Source organism: Myzus persicae, unplaced genomic scaffold, assembly GCF_001856785.1.
Source record: "Myzus persicae strain clone G006 unplaced genomic scaffold, MPER_G0061.0, whole genome shotgun sequence".
Classification (NCBI taxonomy): Eukaryota; Metazoa; Arthropoda; class Insecta; order Hemiptera; family Aphididae; genus Myzus; species Myzus persicae.
The window spans coordinates 131,475-152,022 of NW_019103930.1; the positions used below are offsets into that span (position 1 = coordinate 131,475).

The 20,548-nt window shown below is 30.1% G+C and overlaps 3 protein-coding genes across 3 annotated transcripts; 2 read left to right on the forward strand and 1 right to left on the reverse strand.

The window, feature by feature from the left end:
- Nucleotides 1–836: 836 nt before the first annotated feature.
- Nucleotides 837–3,256, forward strand: LOC111036475 (loricrin). The gene is made up of 2 exons (XM_022318503.1): nt 837–978; nt 1,971–3,256. The coding sequence occupies exons 1-2, from the start codon at nt 961–963 to the stop codon at nt 2,661–2,663; spliced, it is 711 nt and encodes a 236-aa protein (XP_022174195.1). The 5' UTR covers nt 837–960; the 3' UTR covers nt 2,664–3,256.
- Nucleotides 3,257–5,412: 2,156 nt separating this feature from the next.
- LOC111036476 (immediate early response 3-interacting protein 1) lies at nt 5,413–9,038 on the reverse strand. The gene is made up of 3 exons (XM_022318504.1): nt 8,812–9,038; nt 8,620–8,715; nt 5,413–5,647 (listed from the first exon to the last, which is right to left on the reverse strand). Exons 1-3 carry the CDS (start codon nt 8,900–8,902, stop codon nt 5,592–5,594), a joined length of 243 nt encoding a protein of 80 aa, XP_022174196.1. The 5' UTR covers nt 8,903–9,038; the 3' UTR covers nt 5,413–5,591.
- A 170-nt stretch (nt 9,039–9,208) lies between these two features.
- LOC111036474 (solute carrier family 12 member 3) lies at nt 9,209–16,987 on the forward strand. The gene is made up of 19 exons (XM_022318502.1): nt 9,209–9,712; nt 10,559–10,831; nt 10,895–11,048; nt 11,108–11,457; nt 11,530–11,644; nt 11,722–11,861; nt 12,541–12,690; nt 12,767–13,007; nt 13,073–13,194; nt 13,278–13,413; nt 13,473–13,684; nt 13,772–14,013; nt 14,084–14,259; nt 14,633–14,765; nt 14,830–14,939; nt 15,006–15,120; nt 15,187–15,332; nt 15,393–15,504; nt 16,656–16,987. The coding sequence occupies exons 2-19, from the start codon at nt 10,565–10,567 to the stop codon at nt 16,789–16,791; spliced, it is 3,057 nt and encodes a 1,018-aa protein (XP_022174194.1). The 5' UTR covers nt 9,209–9,712; nt 10,559–10,564; the 3' UTR covers nt 16,792–16,987.
- Nucleotides 16,988–20,548: the final 3,561 nt, after the last annotated feature.

Below are 20,548 nucleotides of genomic sequence, written 5' to 3' on the forward strand. Positions count from 1 at the left end.
ATTCACATAGTCATTGCATGTAACGCTATGTCTACTCTTTCAACAATATAATATAATATAAGTTACCTATACCTATATTATTAGGTACCTATATTACAAGCGTAACATAGGTATCAGATTTACTTTTCGCAGTATACCTATACTCACATCGGGTTTGTTGTGTGCTGTGTAGTGACTAATTAGAATATATCGTTGATCGACTCGAAATGAGATTAAAGGACGAATATAATGTCTGTTGCATTATTTTTTTAAATTTAATATTTCAAAATGTTATACTAAAGTCTAACTATGGAATATAATATATTGGAATATGTATATTACATCACATATAACATTTGTTTTTAATTTTATTTGTATCAATCATTTACCACGTTTAATTCATTAATTGGTTAACTGATATTCCGAGAAATGCCACAATTAAGAATTAAACTTATTGTACAATTGATTCAAATATACGAAAAATAATGGTAGTTCAATTATTTAGGATGGTCAAATGAAATGTTTAAGTCACACAAATCTTAGGTATATTTTACTAAATTATTTCCATTCATTTTCTTATAGGTATGTATAGGTTATAGGAATGTTTAGTTATATAACGTAGTGCGTTTTAAACGAACAATTATCGTGGGATTATAACTTGCATACTGCTGCAGTGTTATACGTATATACATTATTATTTTTTCTTATGATTTAAGCAGTTACAATCACTTTATATTAGGATATAATGTAATTACTAGTCTGGGAATCTGCAAAGAAGTTTTTAATATTCGTTCCTTTCATTTTCAATCCCTACCAAGCGCGCGCGCCGTGTCCTGCAGGTGGGTGGTGGTTGTATAAAATAGCTGAGCAATTACATACAGCCATCCAATAGTCGGTGTAAGTTCGGTGACTAGTCAGTGAATTTTGTGGTTATTCTTTTCTGTTTATTTTAATACAAGTCAATTTTTATAAATTTTCAAAATGAACGGTCTTTTGTTGGTAAGTTACTTTTTATTTATTTATTATATTAAATCTATTTTTTTTTTAACATCGACGACGATATCTACCTGCTCCTACCACGTAGTAGGCAGTTGTTCTATCGTTTGTCTATAATATCTAAAACACCAGTGAATAATTTATTAGTAAAAATAATAGTGCGGTACAGCAGTGACTCTCCAGACGAAAACATTTTGGATAAAAACAAATATTTTTTTTAAACTCATCTTCTACATTAAATATTTGCTTATACTTACAATATTATACTCTATGTACTGCATAACACAATGTTATAAAATAATATATGCATCATCATAATAGTCCAGCGTTAAATTTCGTACACACGAGACGGGCATTGTATATAATAGAGCTTTCACTGTGTTTAAACATTCTACTATACGTGTTTCTATACTTGTGCAAGCGGCGTTAAACGTAAACTTATTGTTACTTGAGTATATTATAGTCGTATGTATATTATATTATTTTTCTTCTCTTGTGGAACTGCTGTTTTAAGCTCAGGCAGGTAATGATAAAGATCGAACATTTTAATATTACAGTGATTCTTATAAGGACCGTATAAGACTATTTATGCTTAACTATAAATAGCATCATTCTATATGGTCTAAAAAAACATTATTATTTATCAATAAGCTACAAAAAATAAATTGAAGTTGAAATAATTAAAATCAAAATATTATTATTTTTTCGTCATTTTAAAATTAAAATATTTTCGTTATTGAGGAGAATTGGAAAATGTAATACTAACTAAATTGAAAATAGAATTACTATGAAAAGAAACTTCATATGCTTTGAAATTAGAAGCTCATACGAATATATAAGTTTGGCACGTAAACGATTTATGAAATAACTGATGATTTTAACTCGAAATAAACTTAATCTGACGAACAAATGCTTTACCTATATCATAATATTATCATGTTTTCTGGTGTTCGATATTGTGTTTAACAAATGCACTTTTTATTGTGATGTTGCAGTGTCTCGTCGTCGCCACGGTCGCCATTGTCTCCGCTGAGCCGCCAAGCAGCTACAGCCGACCATCGTTCGGTGGTGGACACTCATCCGGCGGTTTCGGCGGTTACTCTTCCGGCGGTGGTGGAGGATACTCATCCGGAGGCAGCGGTTTCTCTTCCGGCGGCGGTGGATACTCGTCCGGCGGCAGCGGTTACTCTTCCGGCGGTGGCGGATACTCGTCCGGCGGCAGCGGTTACTCGTCCGGCGGCAGCTACGTGCCTGTAGCCCCAGGACCATCCACATACGAAGGACAGTACGTTGATGGACAATTGCTCGAACAGATCAAACAGATCGTACTCAGAGACGAAGCCCAGAACTCCGGATCCTCCTCCGGCGGATACCCGTCCTCGTCCTACGGCGCCCCGTCCTCATCTTACGGCGCACCGTCCTCATCCTACGGAGCCCCGTCTTCGTCTTACGGAGCCCCGTCATCGTCCTACGGAGTCCCGTCCCAGTCGTACTCCAGCCGCGTTGTTGGCGTCGAACTGGAACAGGTGAAGCCAGCCATCCAAGTGGCCCAATTCCAACAGTCCGGTGGATACTCGTCCGGCGGTGGCTACTCGTCCGGCGGTGGTTACTCATCCGGCCCATCCTCCTCTTACGGAGCTCCATCCAGGCCGTCATCGTCCTACGGAGCACCGTCGTCCTCTTACTAATAGCTGTCGGTGCGCAGCTCGGCTCGTCGACACCATCTCGCACGAAAAACACCACAAACCGCAGTAACCCGCATAAAATATTATAATATCCATCATCATCGCATAACGTACACAGACTATCCTCCGCCCTTTCGACGCCGCCGTGCCAGACCGCAACGCGATCTACCTGTACGGCAGCTTTTACTGCTTTACATATTTTTTATTACTATATTACTATGCACTCGCGATCTGCAGTTCTTCTCTACAACATTCGTAAATCAAATTCAAAAAAAGCGAGTGTACGATATATATGTTGTACGTAATATATATAATAGTATAATGATACGACGCATCGTTGTGTGGATGACATAATACATATATGTATACCTATATAGATATTATAATATATATAGTGTGAGCTTACGACAAAGTGTATATATGTATTAGTTTACCGTTGACATCGACACGGCGGCGAGAAAGAGCACATAATTTTCGTATTTTTTCTGAACTGTATTTTTTTTTATATTTTGTTATATATATAATGTTTTTTTTTTTTATCTATTGTTATACGCGTGTAGTCGAAAGTTAAGCCATATCGCATACTTAGATACTTACATATTATTATGATATAATATTACAATAGTGAATACTAGACTAAATGTAATATTGTCTGATCATTTTTTTATGTATAAAAACAATACGGCCAAAAGATAAGAGATAAAAATTCTATTTTTTTTATAAAATATTCTGTTTTTTTTTTATTATTCTTTTATATTTCTTGCCATTTACACGTGCATAGCATGTTACGATACTGCGAAGAGGGAAATAGATAGGGCGTGAAAGATAGGAGTTACCACTTACCAGCGCATTCCTTGATGTGTTTTTCAACACTCCATAACTTCATAGGCATCACTTGGTAAAAGTATACATAATCGTGTTTTGAGAGCTGAGTTATGGGGTTTTGAAAGTACCCGTATTGATTAAATAAGTAATTTATTACATCTATACAGTGATTATGTGATTAGGAAAACGATGCAGTGGAAAGAATACATCGAGTCAATAATAATTTCAAGAGATATTATAACTGGTAAAAGGCTATAAACACGCTGTTGTTGCATATATTGGCTATTGGTATTTGGTCACATATTATTATATAAACACAAGGAATACGTGTATGTAAGGAAAAAAAATTCTCTGGTAGTCAGTCTGGTGTAATCGTTATCGATTTTGGATACTTTTTTCAATCTCTTTTTTCGATATCTTTTGACAGCAGCTTCGTTTCCAGCGTTTATTATATGACGTTTTAATGACATTGTATGATAAATATACGACATAAAGAATATAGCCTTTCACATTAATAGTATTCCGTTTCTCGTTCTACACGATGTTGAGGCAATAAGTGTACAAATTGTAATTTATCAAATTAGTTTGTGTTTAAAATCGGAGGTCGTTTTCGTGCGACGTGCATGGTTCAGCTGATATACCTACATAAGGCTATATAGCTATACAATATACATATACTAATATATTTATATTTTATACACTAGTAAATTTAGTAAAACAACATAATAGAGTACATGTACATTTTACAGGCTAAAATCCTAGGCAGTATTGAAATGAAAATGTTGATGTTTTTAAAAAAAATAAAATCTCAGATAGTTGAAAAATTAAAATATGTAAATATTATAGTGATAAAAAGACGAAAACTTCGCAGCTCGCTCAGGAATTAGGTTATAGATTACAATATTATAAATGTTGCACAACAATAATGACCCGCCAAAGTGTCCCTATCGCCGTAGCAGTGGCCACCACGTACTTACATACGACAGGAAATTATTATATTGTCAGTTGGTACATGTTTATATACCACGAATGTGTATAGAGTCGATTATTATTAGCGTTTTGTTGTTTGCTGCGAACGCGCGGCCAAGGTTTCCTATAACTGGGGACTCGGCCAAAAACTGGACGAAAAATTGAGAAATTCAGACGACGTTTTTATCGTGAATACATATTATAATAGGTAAGCACAACAATCACGTGGTATTCGGACGCTGATACACGAGCACTTGTGTTACATATATATATAATATATATACCTATAATACTACATTGGCATATAGCGTGTTGTTCTCAGTTGTCACAACTATAATAATATATTTTAGCGTATAGGTATACACGTTGAAGGCGGATTTTTTAAATTACAAATTAAATTAGGCGGCTGTACACAATATAGGTGCCTTATGTATAGCAACAGTACCTATACATAACGACAAGACTACGACGCACAGGTAGGCAGTAGACGCTGACTTGAGCACAGTATAGGTACCTACATACACCCGTTACAGCGCGTATGGGTACACCGGCAGTGCGAATTGTTGCCACACCACGCACCGGAGTGGTTTTAGCAGCGTTTCTAATCGTTAATAACCAATCTGTTCAACGCGAACACGTGCATAATAATTACGATTATAGCTGATATATATTATATATACGTGGATAGTTAAAGGTAACTCCTATGTATATATATACACTATCTCGGCTAAGTAATGTGTGTTGCGAAACAAGACTCGCGCGTGTATAGTTTCGCGACGGATGCTATTTACCAAATTATTTATAGATTTGTTTTTTTTACCGATCCGGCCCAATGATAATAAATTAGGTGTAGGACTCGGATAAACGCGCGAGAGTGCGGGGTGGGAAGTACTACTCCGGTAATAAGGTGTTCAAGGTATCGAATAGGAAAACAAATCAAATAAAAACGAGAAAAATCTTTTTTTTAGCAAAGTAATTTATTTATGAAAAGATGCTAAACGCTTTTGATACGAGCATTGTATAACATATACACATATAAAGATAAATAAAGGTAATTTTTAGAATATTAACCTTAGAAATAACAATTTACACGAAATATAAACAACATCATTTCATTGCAGGCGAATGGAATTTTTATCATCCTGTAAGACTCTTGACAAGTATGATCAGCAGATTGAAAATGATGAGGGGATCTGAAATAAAATTTTAATCATACACATAAATGAGATATTAAAAGGTATAGTATAGGTATATATATATAAAGCGATTTCGTCAATAATATCTAACAGGGCGTATATAATATAATTTAGTGTTTCGACAAACTTATGCACTTGCAAGAAACCGTACGATGAAATGAAAGTAATTTGTTTTTAAATTTAAAACTGTGGAAATAGTCGCTGAAATATTAACCATTTGCATTATATAACACGTAGTTACGTCTACTACAACGCATCTATGACCTAAGGAGTATAATACATTCACAGAATTGTACTCTACCTATTACCTATACACAACAATATATAATATACATACGCGTACACGTTAATTCACATAAGACTTAATTTTACGATGACCCAGTTCGAAACACTTCTTTAATCAAATTACAAAATTACATTATGAAGGCTGTAATAATATGATATAGATTTTTATTTTTGATATTTTATTATGGAGATAAACGTCTACAATCGGGGCTATATATTATGTAAAATCGTACGTTAATACGTTATCGTACTTTTAATGAAGGTAATTACGTACAGGTACAGTCGTACAGAAAAGTATCGTATTAATAATTAAGAACTGTAATACACCTAGTACAATAAATTTTGATATTAAACCGTATTTTCTAGACACTAATACGATCGTAATCCGCAACCGCATAACTCGCTCCGGTATAATGATCGGGTCAACAAACTCGAAAAGAAACAACAATAACATTCATTTTATTCAACAATAATATTTGGATAATAGTTAATAGGTAGGTATTACATTAAATACAGTTTAATTATTGAAAGTATGTATTTATTGGATGAAGTAGCGTAATTCTAAAAAAATGGGGTAAATACAATGTTTTTTTATAGCACGGGCCCCCCTTTTAAATACGCCACTGATATAGTAGTAGACAGTCTAAAAGTATAAATAAATGGCTATGGACTGCCTATACGCTGCGCCTTAAGAGGACGTCGTACCCGCTGTGTTGTCTCAGTCTTGCTAATGCATAAGATATCTACAGACTACCACAGAATAGATTTAATCTATTTTGTGTATCTACCAAAACGTACGCCCAGCAGTTTCAATTTTGTATTGTTGACTTAAATTTTATAGTTAATTGACCTAATACAAAATTTCGAATGAACGTTATCACTTATCAGTGGTCTCTCGTAGATTTTTTACGATATTTTTATTTTTGAGTGAATTATGATAATTTGTAAATATATTTTATTTATGATTCATTGTGGTCTTGGAATCAAAACATTAATACATTAAGGTAATTTTATTTCGTATGTTAAAATATAACAAAAACATAAATTTTAAATAAGAAAATAATTTTTGTACAGTATGAATATTAAATAAGAAAACAAATTATTTTTTAAAATTAAAATGTTGTAAATTAAATAATTTGTATTTTTGGACTTGTCTCCAACTCGAAATATATGCTCAGAATTTTTGTCCAGCATTAAGGGTCAGGATTTTTTTTCAAATTGTCCTTTTTGTCCCATAATTTTTTGACTGATTTCCAATAATTATATAGGGTAACAGTCAGACACTCCGACGACCCAACCTGGGTGTAGGCTTGTCGCGGATTTAAAATACAAATAATAATATTTTGAATATATTTATAAATAGAATGTTAAAACATAATTAAAGTTATATTCTGAAAAAAGCATACATTTTGTAAACCATAACGTATATATTGTGTAAAGCAGTAAAGAAGTATACTTTTCTAAGATAAAAATACATATAGAATAGGTACAATTTTTTAATTTTCAGTCAAAGTAGTTACTTGATAGACTATCATTATTAAAAATACGGTCCAGCAAAAATTGATGTCTCCTGTTGATGGATATAAACGTTATTTTATTAAGCTAATTATAATAAAAAAATATTGAATATTTAAAAGCATTTTACTTTTAAAAATTTAAAAATATATGTAGATCAATCACTGTTAGACAAGGCATACTAGATTATAGCCAATTTATTATACATAACTATTATGAGATGCATTTTAAATTAAAAAACATTTGACCATGTAGGTACATAAAAAATGTAAAAACATCAGGTTGGTTGTATATTTTATTTTTAAGAGTGAGTTTACATGGTTTTAAAAATGTAAGATCATATAATGAAGACCTCAAATAAAATAATATGGTAAGTAGAAATAAAAAAAATATTGTTTATAGATTAAATTTAAATATCAGTTTTATAATAGTCAACCTTATTTTACAGAAATAAAATAAATAGATAGTTAACAGAATGACCCTAGTATACGAAATTATCATTATACAATTATTTATAAATATATAATGAAGAATGAGTGAAATTACAAATGATTATTTATATATATTATTTATATCTTATGTATACAGAATAAACTTTGTAACGTAAAATATAAAAAACTAAATTTCCATGTTAAAAATAATTTGGTGCTTAAAATAAAAATTTACTTATGTATAAAATACATTTTTAAAAACACAAGTATTTATAGAATTTAATAAATATCAACTGACATTTTAGTTTTAGGGATGGAATACAAATATTTGAAAAAATACAAACATTGTAATAAATTATTCTGAACCATCAATATTAGCCTTTTGGGTAGATACTTAAGAATGTAGAAGTTGTTAGACTATTAACTTTAAAAAAACAATGCAAAATTAGGTATATTCTAGGTTAATACCATGGATAATTTAGCAATACTAAAAATATAGGTCATTAAACATTTTATAGTAGGTATTAGGTAGAATAGTCACTATTGATACATTTTGCATAACGTATAGATGTGAACAAGTTTTTTCTACCTACTGTCATTAGAAAAACAAACACTGCGATAGACTTGATATTAAGAGAGGTTCTTAACCTTCTGTGGCATATAGAACACTAATTCCAATAGGTAACTCAATTTTCACACAAAAGTTTGCCTCGAGTGAGGCAATCAGTAGGTACTTACACTTGACGACGGTACGGATAGACTTCATGAGGGTCAGTATCTGTGTTTTTGTGGTTGGCATGTCCTCAAACTCTCGATTCACAGTGGACCAGCCATCTAAAAAAAAATAAGAAGGAAGGTGTAAATACCAAATAACAAATCTAATTTTAAGGGTCGACTGATTGGAGACCTGGTGGATAGGGAGGTACTTACATTTGGCCAGAACCCTGTCTTCGTTCAGGATGCATATGGCGTTCAGACACAATAGAGAGGCCTCAAGCAGGGTCCACAATGAAAATCCCATGTCTGTCGCACGTCACCCGACGGGGCAGCCAGAAAATGCTACGCCAACGTGGAAATTACTGGAAAATTTCAAATTTATATTCGAAATCCAATCGCCTGAGTCTGATGTAAACATGAAATCGCGAGCGTTATCACACTACGTGTCCCGTCTGTTATCGGCGGAAGCGACAACGAAGCATTTGAAATTAATGGCGGGCAAATTTCTTCCATGCTCGCCCGTCCGCTTATCAGTATCGCGTTCTAACCTACACAGCAGCTTGCGTTTGCACTGTTTGCAGACTATTACTGTATGTAGCAGACCAAGGCTTGATAACGGCGAAACTACGACGACGGACGACGGTCGTCGGGGTCGGGACTTTCGTTTTTCGGGTTTAAGGAACTTTACAGGTATTATTGGTGAGGAAATCAAATTAACAACGAATAAGTAGCTTTTAATTGTCATTAATTAATTGTTTGGTTGCTATTATTATTATTTTTATCGTCGGCTCCGTCGTCCGAACGCCGGTCGGGAGTGAAGTGCGAGTCGTGTCCGTCGCCGTTTCGACGGTTTCGTATTTATTTTTGTTCGTGAAAGACGAAAATATGTGCTCGTCACGCCGCCCGTGTACGTAGTGTGAGCACGCGCTCGCCCGCTGCTCCAAATCTCCCGACCGACCCAGTCGTCGCCGCTGCACGTGCATCACACTGAGTGAGGCGATGTTGGGACGTTGTTAAACTCGCCTCATCGTCGAACACCGTGGGACCTGACGACGGACTTAAGCCAGAAGAAATTGCTCCTTAAGGTCGGCTAACGGATACGCTCGTCAATCAGGTAAATAGTTTTATGTTTCTCGCCAGTGATGGCTGACAGCATTCATGCTTCTCTAAGCTGCATGATGTGTCATATCCACTTGGCAACATTTATGTGATGCTGCATTATGAAGCACGAAGGATATTGTGCATTAGAGGGGTGACACAAACCATTGTTATCTTGAAAATGTCTTTTTCATAATTTGCATTGATTGACTTGATGCCGTTCTCATTACGATTTACAAAGTCCCGGTACAAGGTCCAACCTTACAGTTCTCCAATCTCCACTAAGTATGTCTAGTAGAATTCCATTAGTTTTTGATCGAATTAATTTGATTGAATTTTATATAATTTTTGTTTTATTATGCTTCTGGGGATAATCAACTTTTGTGATTTATTGACTTAATTAGTTTTACCAGTAAAGAATACCGGTAATTACAACCTATATTTTTATAATTGACTGCAATACAATGATTTGGCATTATTTATTTTTCGTTGAATTATTTAAATTGTATGCATTTTACTGTAGGTAGGTAGATATATCAATATGTTTAGACATAATATATAGTTTATTATAATACAAATGGTAGGCATATAAGTTGTAAATATATTGCCAATGATGAATAAATATATTTTGAAAAAAAAATAAACAGGTAGGTAATATGATATTAGTTATATTTTATGTCATTTTTTTACTCATTTAGTTTAAGTCTGAGGCAAATAAGTAGTTGAAAAATTTAATAGATACCTACTTGATATATTTAACTATGTATTTTCTTACCTATGTAGGTAGACTACCCACATAAAATATGTATAAACTCATATGAGTTGATTTTTTTATCATATCAACATGTATAACTTTTTTTAGATAAAAATGGATTCCGAATCAAATGATGTCGAGTTGAAAAGTGTCGTTTCAGATACGAAACGCACTAGGTTTCAAGTAAATTTGGTGGATTGTGAAACTCCTCAAAGGATGCGATTAGACAGTGCTTCGTCAGATGATAACAAATATAAAAGTTTTCGGCAATTGACCCGTGAAGCATTGCCAAGATTGGATAATTACAGAAACATAATGTCAGTGCATGTTGCATGCAGACCTACTCTAGATGAACTGCATAATTGTGATTTGGCTGAAAAAGTATATATATTTTTTTAATTAAAATTACCTTTCATTTTATAATATATTTATTAATTGTTATAGAACATAGAAGCTCAAGATAATGAACCAAGTAGACCAATAAAGAAAAAACATGAACAAGGATGGATTCAAGGAGTTCTTATCCGTAACCTAGTACAAATATGGGGTCTGATGTTATTTTTAAGAGTAGCATGGGTTGTCTGTACTACTGGTTTAAGTAATATAACTTTAATTTTTTAAATTATCTTCAATGGAAATTTATATAAAAAAAATCAGTTTCAGGAATTGTGATAATATTATTTGGTGGTGCTATCACGACTATAACAGCTTTATCCATGTCAGCAATCAGTACAAACGGGGTATTGAAGGAAGGCGGAACTTATTTTATGATATCTCGTTCTCTTGGGCCAGAATTTGGTGCTTGCATTGGTGTGATTTATTCTATAGCTTTGTCTGCTGCATGTGCAATGCATATGGTTGGATTTTGTGAAATGGTGCAGATTCTCATGAAGTCGTTTAATTTATATATACTGGATGGTGATGTACAAGATATGAGAATTCTTGGGATCTGTTTAACAGCTGCATTGTTATGTGCAACATTATTTGGCATTCGGTCACGCATCCAAGTAATAAATAAATTATTACTTAGATTTATGTATTATTAATTTACTATTTGTTGGTTTTTTTTTAATTTTTAGGTGCATGCGGTTGTACTAGTTCTTATAATTGCAGCGATTTTAGATGTATTTATAGGAGCTATTTATGGGCCAAAGACTGATTCTGAAAGAAATGAAGGTTTCATTGGTTTTAGCTGTAAGCAAAATTAGTAATGGCTTAAACCTAGTGTAGTTTTATAATCTAATATCCATTAATTGATTATTATTTTTCAGGGGATGTAATTAATTATAACATGTTTAAAGATTTTAAAACCTTTGATGATTGGTGTAAAAGTTTTTGGTATGGGTTTAGTATATTTTTTCCAGCAGTATCTGGATTTTTAGCTGGAACAAATAAATCAGGCGAATTAAAGGTAATTTAAATTCCTATATTTTATTTAAAATCTTAAAATATTATATACAAGATCATATTTTATTTAAATAACAAATAACTGAATATGTTATGTATATATTTTGATCTATCTCAGAAAAAATCACATATACTAATAATAACCAAAATGTGCTCCAAATATTTGACAATGGTATCAATCTGTAACCAATCTTAAGTGAAGGAACTGTTCTAGAATATTCAATTAACCATTCTTTTATTATTACACCCTTATTTTAATAAATAAGTTTGGTTTTGAAGTTCAGTCATTGATTAAATATTGAATTGATGGTTCAGTATAGTTACTAGTTAGTAATAACCCATTCACCAGGTATCATTGTACGGTGTTAATATTCACCCTAGACATTTAAATACACTTATAAAACTAACTTAATATTATTGTGTCTCTAACTTAATACCTTCTAATAACACAATATGGATATATATTTGGAGTTTTTATTTTTCCATATGTTTCGGTATAAATGAAATTATGTGGTAGATTTTTATCCCACACGACATGAGTGAATGTGTCATCTATTTCCATGCGATTGGTGACAGGTTTATACATGAATCATTAGTAACCACTTTTGAGAAAAAAAATGATAAAGTCATTATAGCAGAAATAAATTTTTATACTAATTTTTTAATTTTTATTTGTTATCTAGGATTCATTAAGAGCAATACCAAGAGGTTCCTTAACGTCTATTTTTATTTCTTCTTCCATATACATTAGTATAGCAATTTTGGTTGGTTCAACATTTAAAGATCAAGATCCACTTTATAAATCTAATTTTGATGATCATAATAAACACTATGTAAGTTTTTGGCCTATTTAAAAATAAATACTTTTTTAAAATGTATTGTTTATTTTATTTTCATAACAATTTTTAGGCAGTCAATCGGACTATTGGACTTATAGCATTTTTTAGCCCATTAGTATACGCATGTATCTTGGCCTCAACATTAACAGCCTCATTTTCTTCATTTTTAGCTGCTCCAAAAGTATTTCAAATGTTATGCAATGATAGACTTTACAATAATCTAACATGGTTTGGATTTAGTAATAAATCGGGAGAGCCAATAAGAGCTGATATTTTGACTACAATAATTGTTTTGCTGTTTATACTTCCTGGTACTATAAATTATATAATTTGTGTATTCTATTACTGTTAATAACAATAGATTTGGTATTTATAGGTAACTTGAATGCAATATTACCTTCAATATCAAATATATTCCTTAGTGTCTATGCGTTGATAAACTTCAGTACATTTCATGCATCTTTAGTCAAGCCAATTGGATGGCGTCCTACTTTTAAGGTAAAGCAATTATAATTATTCATTTTTATTAACATTTATAATTTGTAAAATATTTTAATTCAAACTTTTTATTTCTATTTCAGTTGTATAATATGTGGTTAAGTTTAGGTGGTTCAATGTTATGTGTAGTATTGATGTTTGTCATTAGCTGGGGAACAGCTCTGGTGACGTTAGGAGCTATATTAGCCTTGTACTTAATAGTATCATATCAAAAACCAGGTAATTATATTGATTTAGAGATGAAAAGTATTCAAATACTTAGAAATTATTTATTTCAGATGTCAATTGGGGTACAAGTACCCAAGCTCAAACTTACAAACAAGCCCTAATGGCTGTTCACAATCTCATCAGGGTTGAAGATCATGTTAAAAACTTTAGGCCTCAACTGCTTGTACTTACTGGAATGACGTCTTCTAGACCATCATTAATTGATTTTGCACATCTCATTACAAAAAATTTGTCGTTACTCGTATGTGGAAATATTATCAAAGTATGTTTGTATATTAAGTTTAAGTATTGAAACTAATTATATTTTAAACAAAATTATTTTTAATCATCTAAAATCTTAAAATTTTAGGCTCCATCTTCACAAAAGTTACTTGAAATTTATTCAAAACGTGCCATAAATTGGTTATGTTACCATAAAATCAAAGGATTTTATGTACAAATAGATGGTACTAATTTTGATGATGGCGCTAAAAGTTTAATGCAAACAGTTGGTTTAGGCAAACTGAAACCAAATATTGTTTTGTTGGGTTATAAGAGCAATTGGTTCAAATGTAGTTCTCAAGATTTAAATATGTATTTCAATGTGTTGCAGTATGTATTAAAACAATTGATTTTGAGTTATGACTTATAATCAATCATAAATTATTATGGAATTTTTTAGTAAAGCTTTAGATATTCATATGGCCGTATGTATATTGCGTGTCAAATCTGGTTTAAATTTTTCAAATTCTATTCTCATTGATGAAATGCAACTTGATATGATGGTAAACCGTAAATCATCGTACCTTTCAGAAGAACCATTTTTACATAGTAGATCACAGTCAATGTCTACCGTTAGTAAGTATTAAGTTATGTTTGTAAGAATGTATTATAGTTAATATGTTTGCCCTTGACTGATTTGTACTTTGATCAAAATTGTATTCTGTAGTAGTTCTTAACTTTAATTGCTATTCACAGTGTCATTTTAAATGCTTTTATTTTATATAATATTAAAGAGTTCATTTTTAATATTTTATCTCTAAAAGAATCATTAATGCATTAGATATTAAATGCTTTAAAGGTAAAATTTTATATGAATTTTATTAGTATGGAAATCAATTTTAATGATTCTGAAATTATGGTTAGTTGCCTTATTATATATTAAATATTTTACATTTTGTTTACATATTTTCCAATTAAACAAAGTTTATACCTAGTTAATGTTCCACAGCTGATAAAAATGACAGTGATGAAGAAAATGAATTATTAAACAAAGAAACATCTACATCGTTGAACAAAGAGTGCACTGACGATAAAGTTGATCAACCTAAGGTCAATAAAAATCAAAAAGTCAACATTGTCAAGTAAATTTTTAAGAATTATTTCATAATTTTAAATAAATTAATAATAATACTTGTTACATTGTAGAGGAACTGATGGTTATGATTTACCCAAAGACACTATGAATGAGATTACCAGGTTTCAACGTAAACAAAAGAAAGGTTCAATTGATGTTTGGTGGTTATATGATGATGGAGGTAAAGTTTCAATATTAACTGCTTGTAATATTTTATAATATTGATATCTCAATTTATTTAATTAAGGTCTTACATTACTTTTACCATATATCTTAAGCACACGAGGTAATTGGTCATCTTGTAAATTGAGAGTATTTACAATAGCTAATAAAAAAGATCAATTGGAATTTGAACAAAGAAGGTGAACATTTTTAAAATTATTTAATAATTAACTATTATGTGTTTTTTAATGTTTGGTCTCTTGTAGTATTGCTAGCCTATTAGCCAAATTCCGTATTGATTATTCAGACTTATTAGTAATAACAGATCTTATGAGGAAACCACATGAAGAAACATTAGCTTTTTATGATGGACTGATTAAAAGTTATAAGCCTAAAGGACTAAATAGTGAAAGTATGTATTGAAATGCAAAAAAAAAAAATACACCTTAACTATATAATTTAACTTTTGTAGATGATAGTATAAAAGAGTCAGAATTAACAGCTATGAAAGAAAAAACAAACCGTCATCTTCGGTTAAGAGAGCTGCTTTTAGAAAATTCACAAGAAGCCAATTTAATTGTAATGTGAGTAGTACCAACCATTAAGCATCGGAATAGTTTTATAACAGTGGTGACCAAAATGTTTAGTTCTTGTGTGTTGATGCAACTAATATAAAAGCATCATTGATTCATAAAATAGCTAATATAATTTATACCAATATTAGAGTATTGAATAATTTTGTTCTATGAAATAGGCAGCTTATGTACTTAAAATTTATTCAGTTAAATCTATAATGAAATACAGAGAAATACTATTATACTTATATTTAAATGAGTAATTTGATGTAAACTCTAGTTATAACAATGTAAATAAAATATACAATCATAATATAAAATATAAAATATACTATATATAGTACAAAAAATTATTTAATATTGTTAAACTATATTTGTTTACGAGAGCAGTGTTGGACATTTTGAATTACACAGTACATTATTTTTACTATAATTACACTTTATATCATATTTTTTCATACATTTTGTATTCTTAAAAATAATCATGATAAGTTTCAAGTGATTAGCTGTTGCTAATCTTTAATGTAATTAAAACATTCTTAATAGTTTTTTTTGCTAGTAAATTTTCAGACCACACCACTCTGTGAACAATATTAGATTTTTTAACATTCATTAAAAAAATGTACATTTAATTATTCCAATTTGTTATGCCGGTATTAGACTCATGTTGATAATCTTAACATCTCTGTTTTTTGAACAGTTTTTATAATTTAAATTGATGGCTTTTTCTTTTATTAACACATCAAATACTAACTAAGAGTATTAAACAATCTGTCTTTCTTCTTTTTATTATTCCAAGTCTTTTTAATTAAGATTTTGTACAAAGTTGTTAAATGTGTGATTATATTATTTATTTTTTGTTGCTAACAAGAATGACATATGACCAATTAATATGTTGAAAAGTAAATTACCAATTGTATTTATTGTATTAATATACAGCATGGTGTTAATACAGCATGGTGGAAGGGAATGAATAAAACAACTAGGTTAAACTTTAAGTATACATTTTATAATTTAAACAATTATTTTTGATATTTCATAAAATAACTGATTCAATGCCTTAACTGAACATACATATTTATTTATATTAGTAAATTAGGTGTATATACAAATCATAAGATCATACTAAATTGTGTAAAAATTGATTGGATTGTTAACAGGACTTTACCAATGCCCAGAAAAAATGTTGTACCAGCATCTTTATATATGTCCTGGCTAGAGACGTTGACGCAAGGTATGCCTCCATTTCTTTTAGTGCGGGGCAATCAAAACTCTGTACTTACATTTTATTCCTAAGCATCTTTCGCTCAAGTACTGTTCCTCTATTAAATACCGGTAAAGTGATGTTAAATAATAATATTTGAATAAATTGAAAAACAACAATTTAACATGACTCGTTGGCACAAACCACGTTTTATTATATTTTTATCACAAATAATTTTTTTTTTAAGTAATAGCAATAAGTTCTTCTTTGTATACAATTTTATAATTTATTAATTTACAAAATATTTTATGTGTAATTGTATAAAATTGTAACTAAATAATTTAAAAACATACTTTCTATAAATTAAATACATTTCGCACAGTTAAATTTTTATTTTTTAAAGAATCTCATTTATATTTTATGTACATATGCACGTATGTATAAAAATTATAATTTAATATTATGGCTCAATGCTTCATAAATACTTGACGTACTATAATACTTTTGAGTTATTGATGCATAGTATTCAGTTTTGGTTTTCTAATGTATAATTTATAATTTAATAATTTATCATTTATTTAATTTATTACATAATAATGAAACTTAATAAAATCTGGGCTTAAGGCAACATATCAATCATGTAATTTTGATTTTAAAATTTTCTCGTAAAATTGCAATGTCCCCCAATAGAAATTTGTTCATACATTCTGTGAACAATGAAAAAAATATTAGAAAAACAAATCATCATAATTAGATCTAAATTTATAATTTTTTGTATGTGAGAATCTTATTTTTATGAATGAATCAAATAAATTATAGTTAATATTTACTGGCATAAAAATCATTATTTAATAATTTAAATGTTTAGAACCAAGTATTGTTACTATGCATTAAAATGCTATATAATTATTATTACTTTATTTTTTTTTTATTAACAAAAATTCATAATTATACAAAATTACAAAGCGTGTTTAATCTTCATTTGTGTATGTATAATTTTTAATTATTTATAAAATTTGTTTACCATAAAATCTGATGACTTGTGTAAATCAGGGGCGGTTCGTCGGAGGAGACTTTGAAACTGCATTACCCCATAAACAAAAACCAGCTGCTTGTAAATATTAACTAATTTAAAATAAAAATGTGTAGAAGTATTTAAATGTGAATTGAAAATATATAATATTGTATTCTTTGTTTGCTCGACAATTTCAATTGTGATATGTAATGTTATCGCTGGATGGACAAAGGGAACTGGGGATGATAAGCTGTGTATTATAGGCGCTTTTGAAACTGGGTTCATAGCAATATAGTATGCCGTGCACTGCTGATAGTCACTATATTACATATAATAATTCAGTGTAGAAGCCAATCAAAGTCTCCCCAAAATATTTACTCACGAGCCGCTACTGATGTAAATAAAGTTTAATGTTAGAGCAAATTAATGTCTAATACATTGATTAACGGTCGTAATTTTATACTATTATTTATTTTTTAAACATTTCCAAGGCCATAATTACAGCCTTTATTATTTGAATAAAAAAATATTTTAGTGTCAGTTGTTATTGTATTACTGTTTTAAAATTGTTTAGACATTAGATGTATTCTAGTCATACTACAGAAACAAAATTACAGTTTAGCTTACAACTTAAAATAATATGTATAACACATCTAATTAATATTATTAAAACTGGGATGTCTGTGATCGATCCACAAATGAATTCAGTTTATATACATTTTTGGTTTTTTTTTTCATTGTGGCCTTTACCAACGTTATGCTCAATTTGTGCTCAACGAAATCATTTAAATATATTTTTGAGAACATAATTTATTGTGCTAATAAAATACTTTAGTAGAAATATATTTTTTATAATCCGTAGTATAAGTAAATTATACATAACTATTATATAAGTTTGACACTCCAGCAATAAAAAAAGACTTGTTTTAGAAATGTATTGGAATATTTTTTTTTCAATATATATGTATATTTATATATTGACATATTATGTATACAAATAAATATTTTAATTTATCGAACATTTGTTATTTATTAGAGAATGATTTAATTAAATTATTCGCTTCAGTAATTACGGTCTGAATGATCGACTGCAAACATTACGGATTTTTGTCCTGTTACTCCTCTGTTATGATTAAATATTTATTTTTAGAATATATTTTGAGTATCATATTATTTTATTTAAAGCATACCCTTATGATATAACTGATAGCAGTTTAAAAATGTAACTAAATTCCTATAAAATGAGCTGATTATAGAGCCATAATGAAAATGTGGTTTTAACAATTTAACATTATTTTATTGACTATGTTTTTTTAATACAATATTTACTATCAATTTTACTATAATATGTAGGTATAGCTGATATGTCTTATTTTTCTAATTTCCCTTTCATAAGGTTCTGGTTTAAAATATTTTACTCGTTCGTTTTGAGTTAATTGTAACAAGACACAAGTTAATAATCATAATTTTAAATATATACCCAGTGCCTAACTTATGTGTATACTGTAGGTATGTATCTAGCATATTGTATTTTTAAATGCATACTTATTGTACAACTTTTTTCACTTTTTTTCATTTATATTATTTAATTAAAAACAACTTACCTACTTCAATATTTCATGACTGAAATCACCCCATTTCATAAAACTATTATTATGAACCACTCTAAATTCTAATAGGCATTTGTGTAGCAGGTGATCTACCAATTTACTAGATGTGATCCATCTCAGAATTCAGATATAGGTAGGTACCTACCTAGTACTTATATTATGTAAACTCCCTCAGCCTGTGATTTGCGTCTATGCATATGCGGCCACACATTAAATAATTTACGGAATACGACAGGTGTAATAAAAATACCTTATAGACAATAAGTTATTACTAAAAATCACACGGAATCGGATAGATAACACAAAGTACCAAAGTTCAAAGCAAAAATAGTTTACAAATTAGTGCCATCTAACGCGTTGATAAGTTCAAAATGATGGTGGTAGATCACGCTGCCGTTATATCGTCCGGACGCGTATTGGCCGAATACAATAATATTATAATATGTATTGTCATTATAACACACTAAAATACTTAAGACCCACTACTCACGACAGCCGATTTACAGTCAGCGGCCGCATAATAGTTGCGTAGGTGTAGGTGCCTACATTTGGTTTTAAATACTATGGATTGGTGGTGAGTGGTGACCCAGTTAAACAACAATATATACTATTACTACCTATTCGTACCTAACGATATACTTTATTCATAACAAACCTTGAATTATTCAATAAATACATTTATATTGAATAGATACCACCAAATAGGCGTATAGAGAAACAAAATATAGTACCTACGAAGGTATTGGTTCTTATATCATGAATGGAGGGTTGGAAAGCGATTTAAACCGTTTTAATCGCGTGTTTAAAACTTTTAAACAAGAGGTGTTTTGTTTGAATATATTAACCATGAACGTTGAAAACAATATTTATTGAAGCATATAAAAAAACATCATGTTGTAAAATTGTTTATCATCAATAATTCTGCCGTAAAATATATAAATGTATATGTATAATATGATATTACCATTACATTTATAATTATTAATTATTAATTCGGTAACCAAAACCAATATTATTGTATAATCATCACTTTTATTTACCTAGGTAACTAACTGTCTAAACAATATTAAAGTTTGAATCACATCCAGTGTTTTTTAATTTTATTAATCTTATTACTTGTTGGTTCGATAATAGTTATTAATTGAGAATTGCTTTAGTAGGGGGTTCGTTCTGATAGTGCAAAATGAATACATAAACATTTTATATTTTTAAGAAATTAAAATT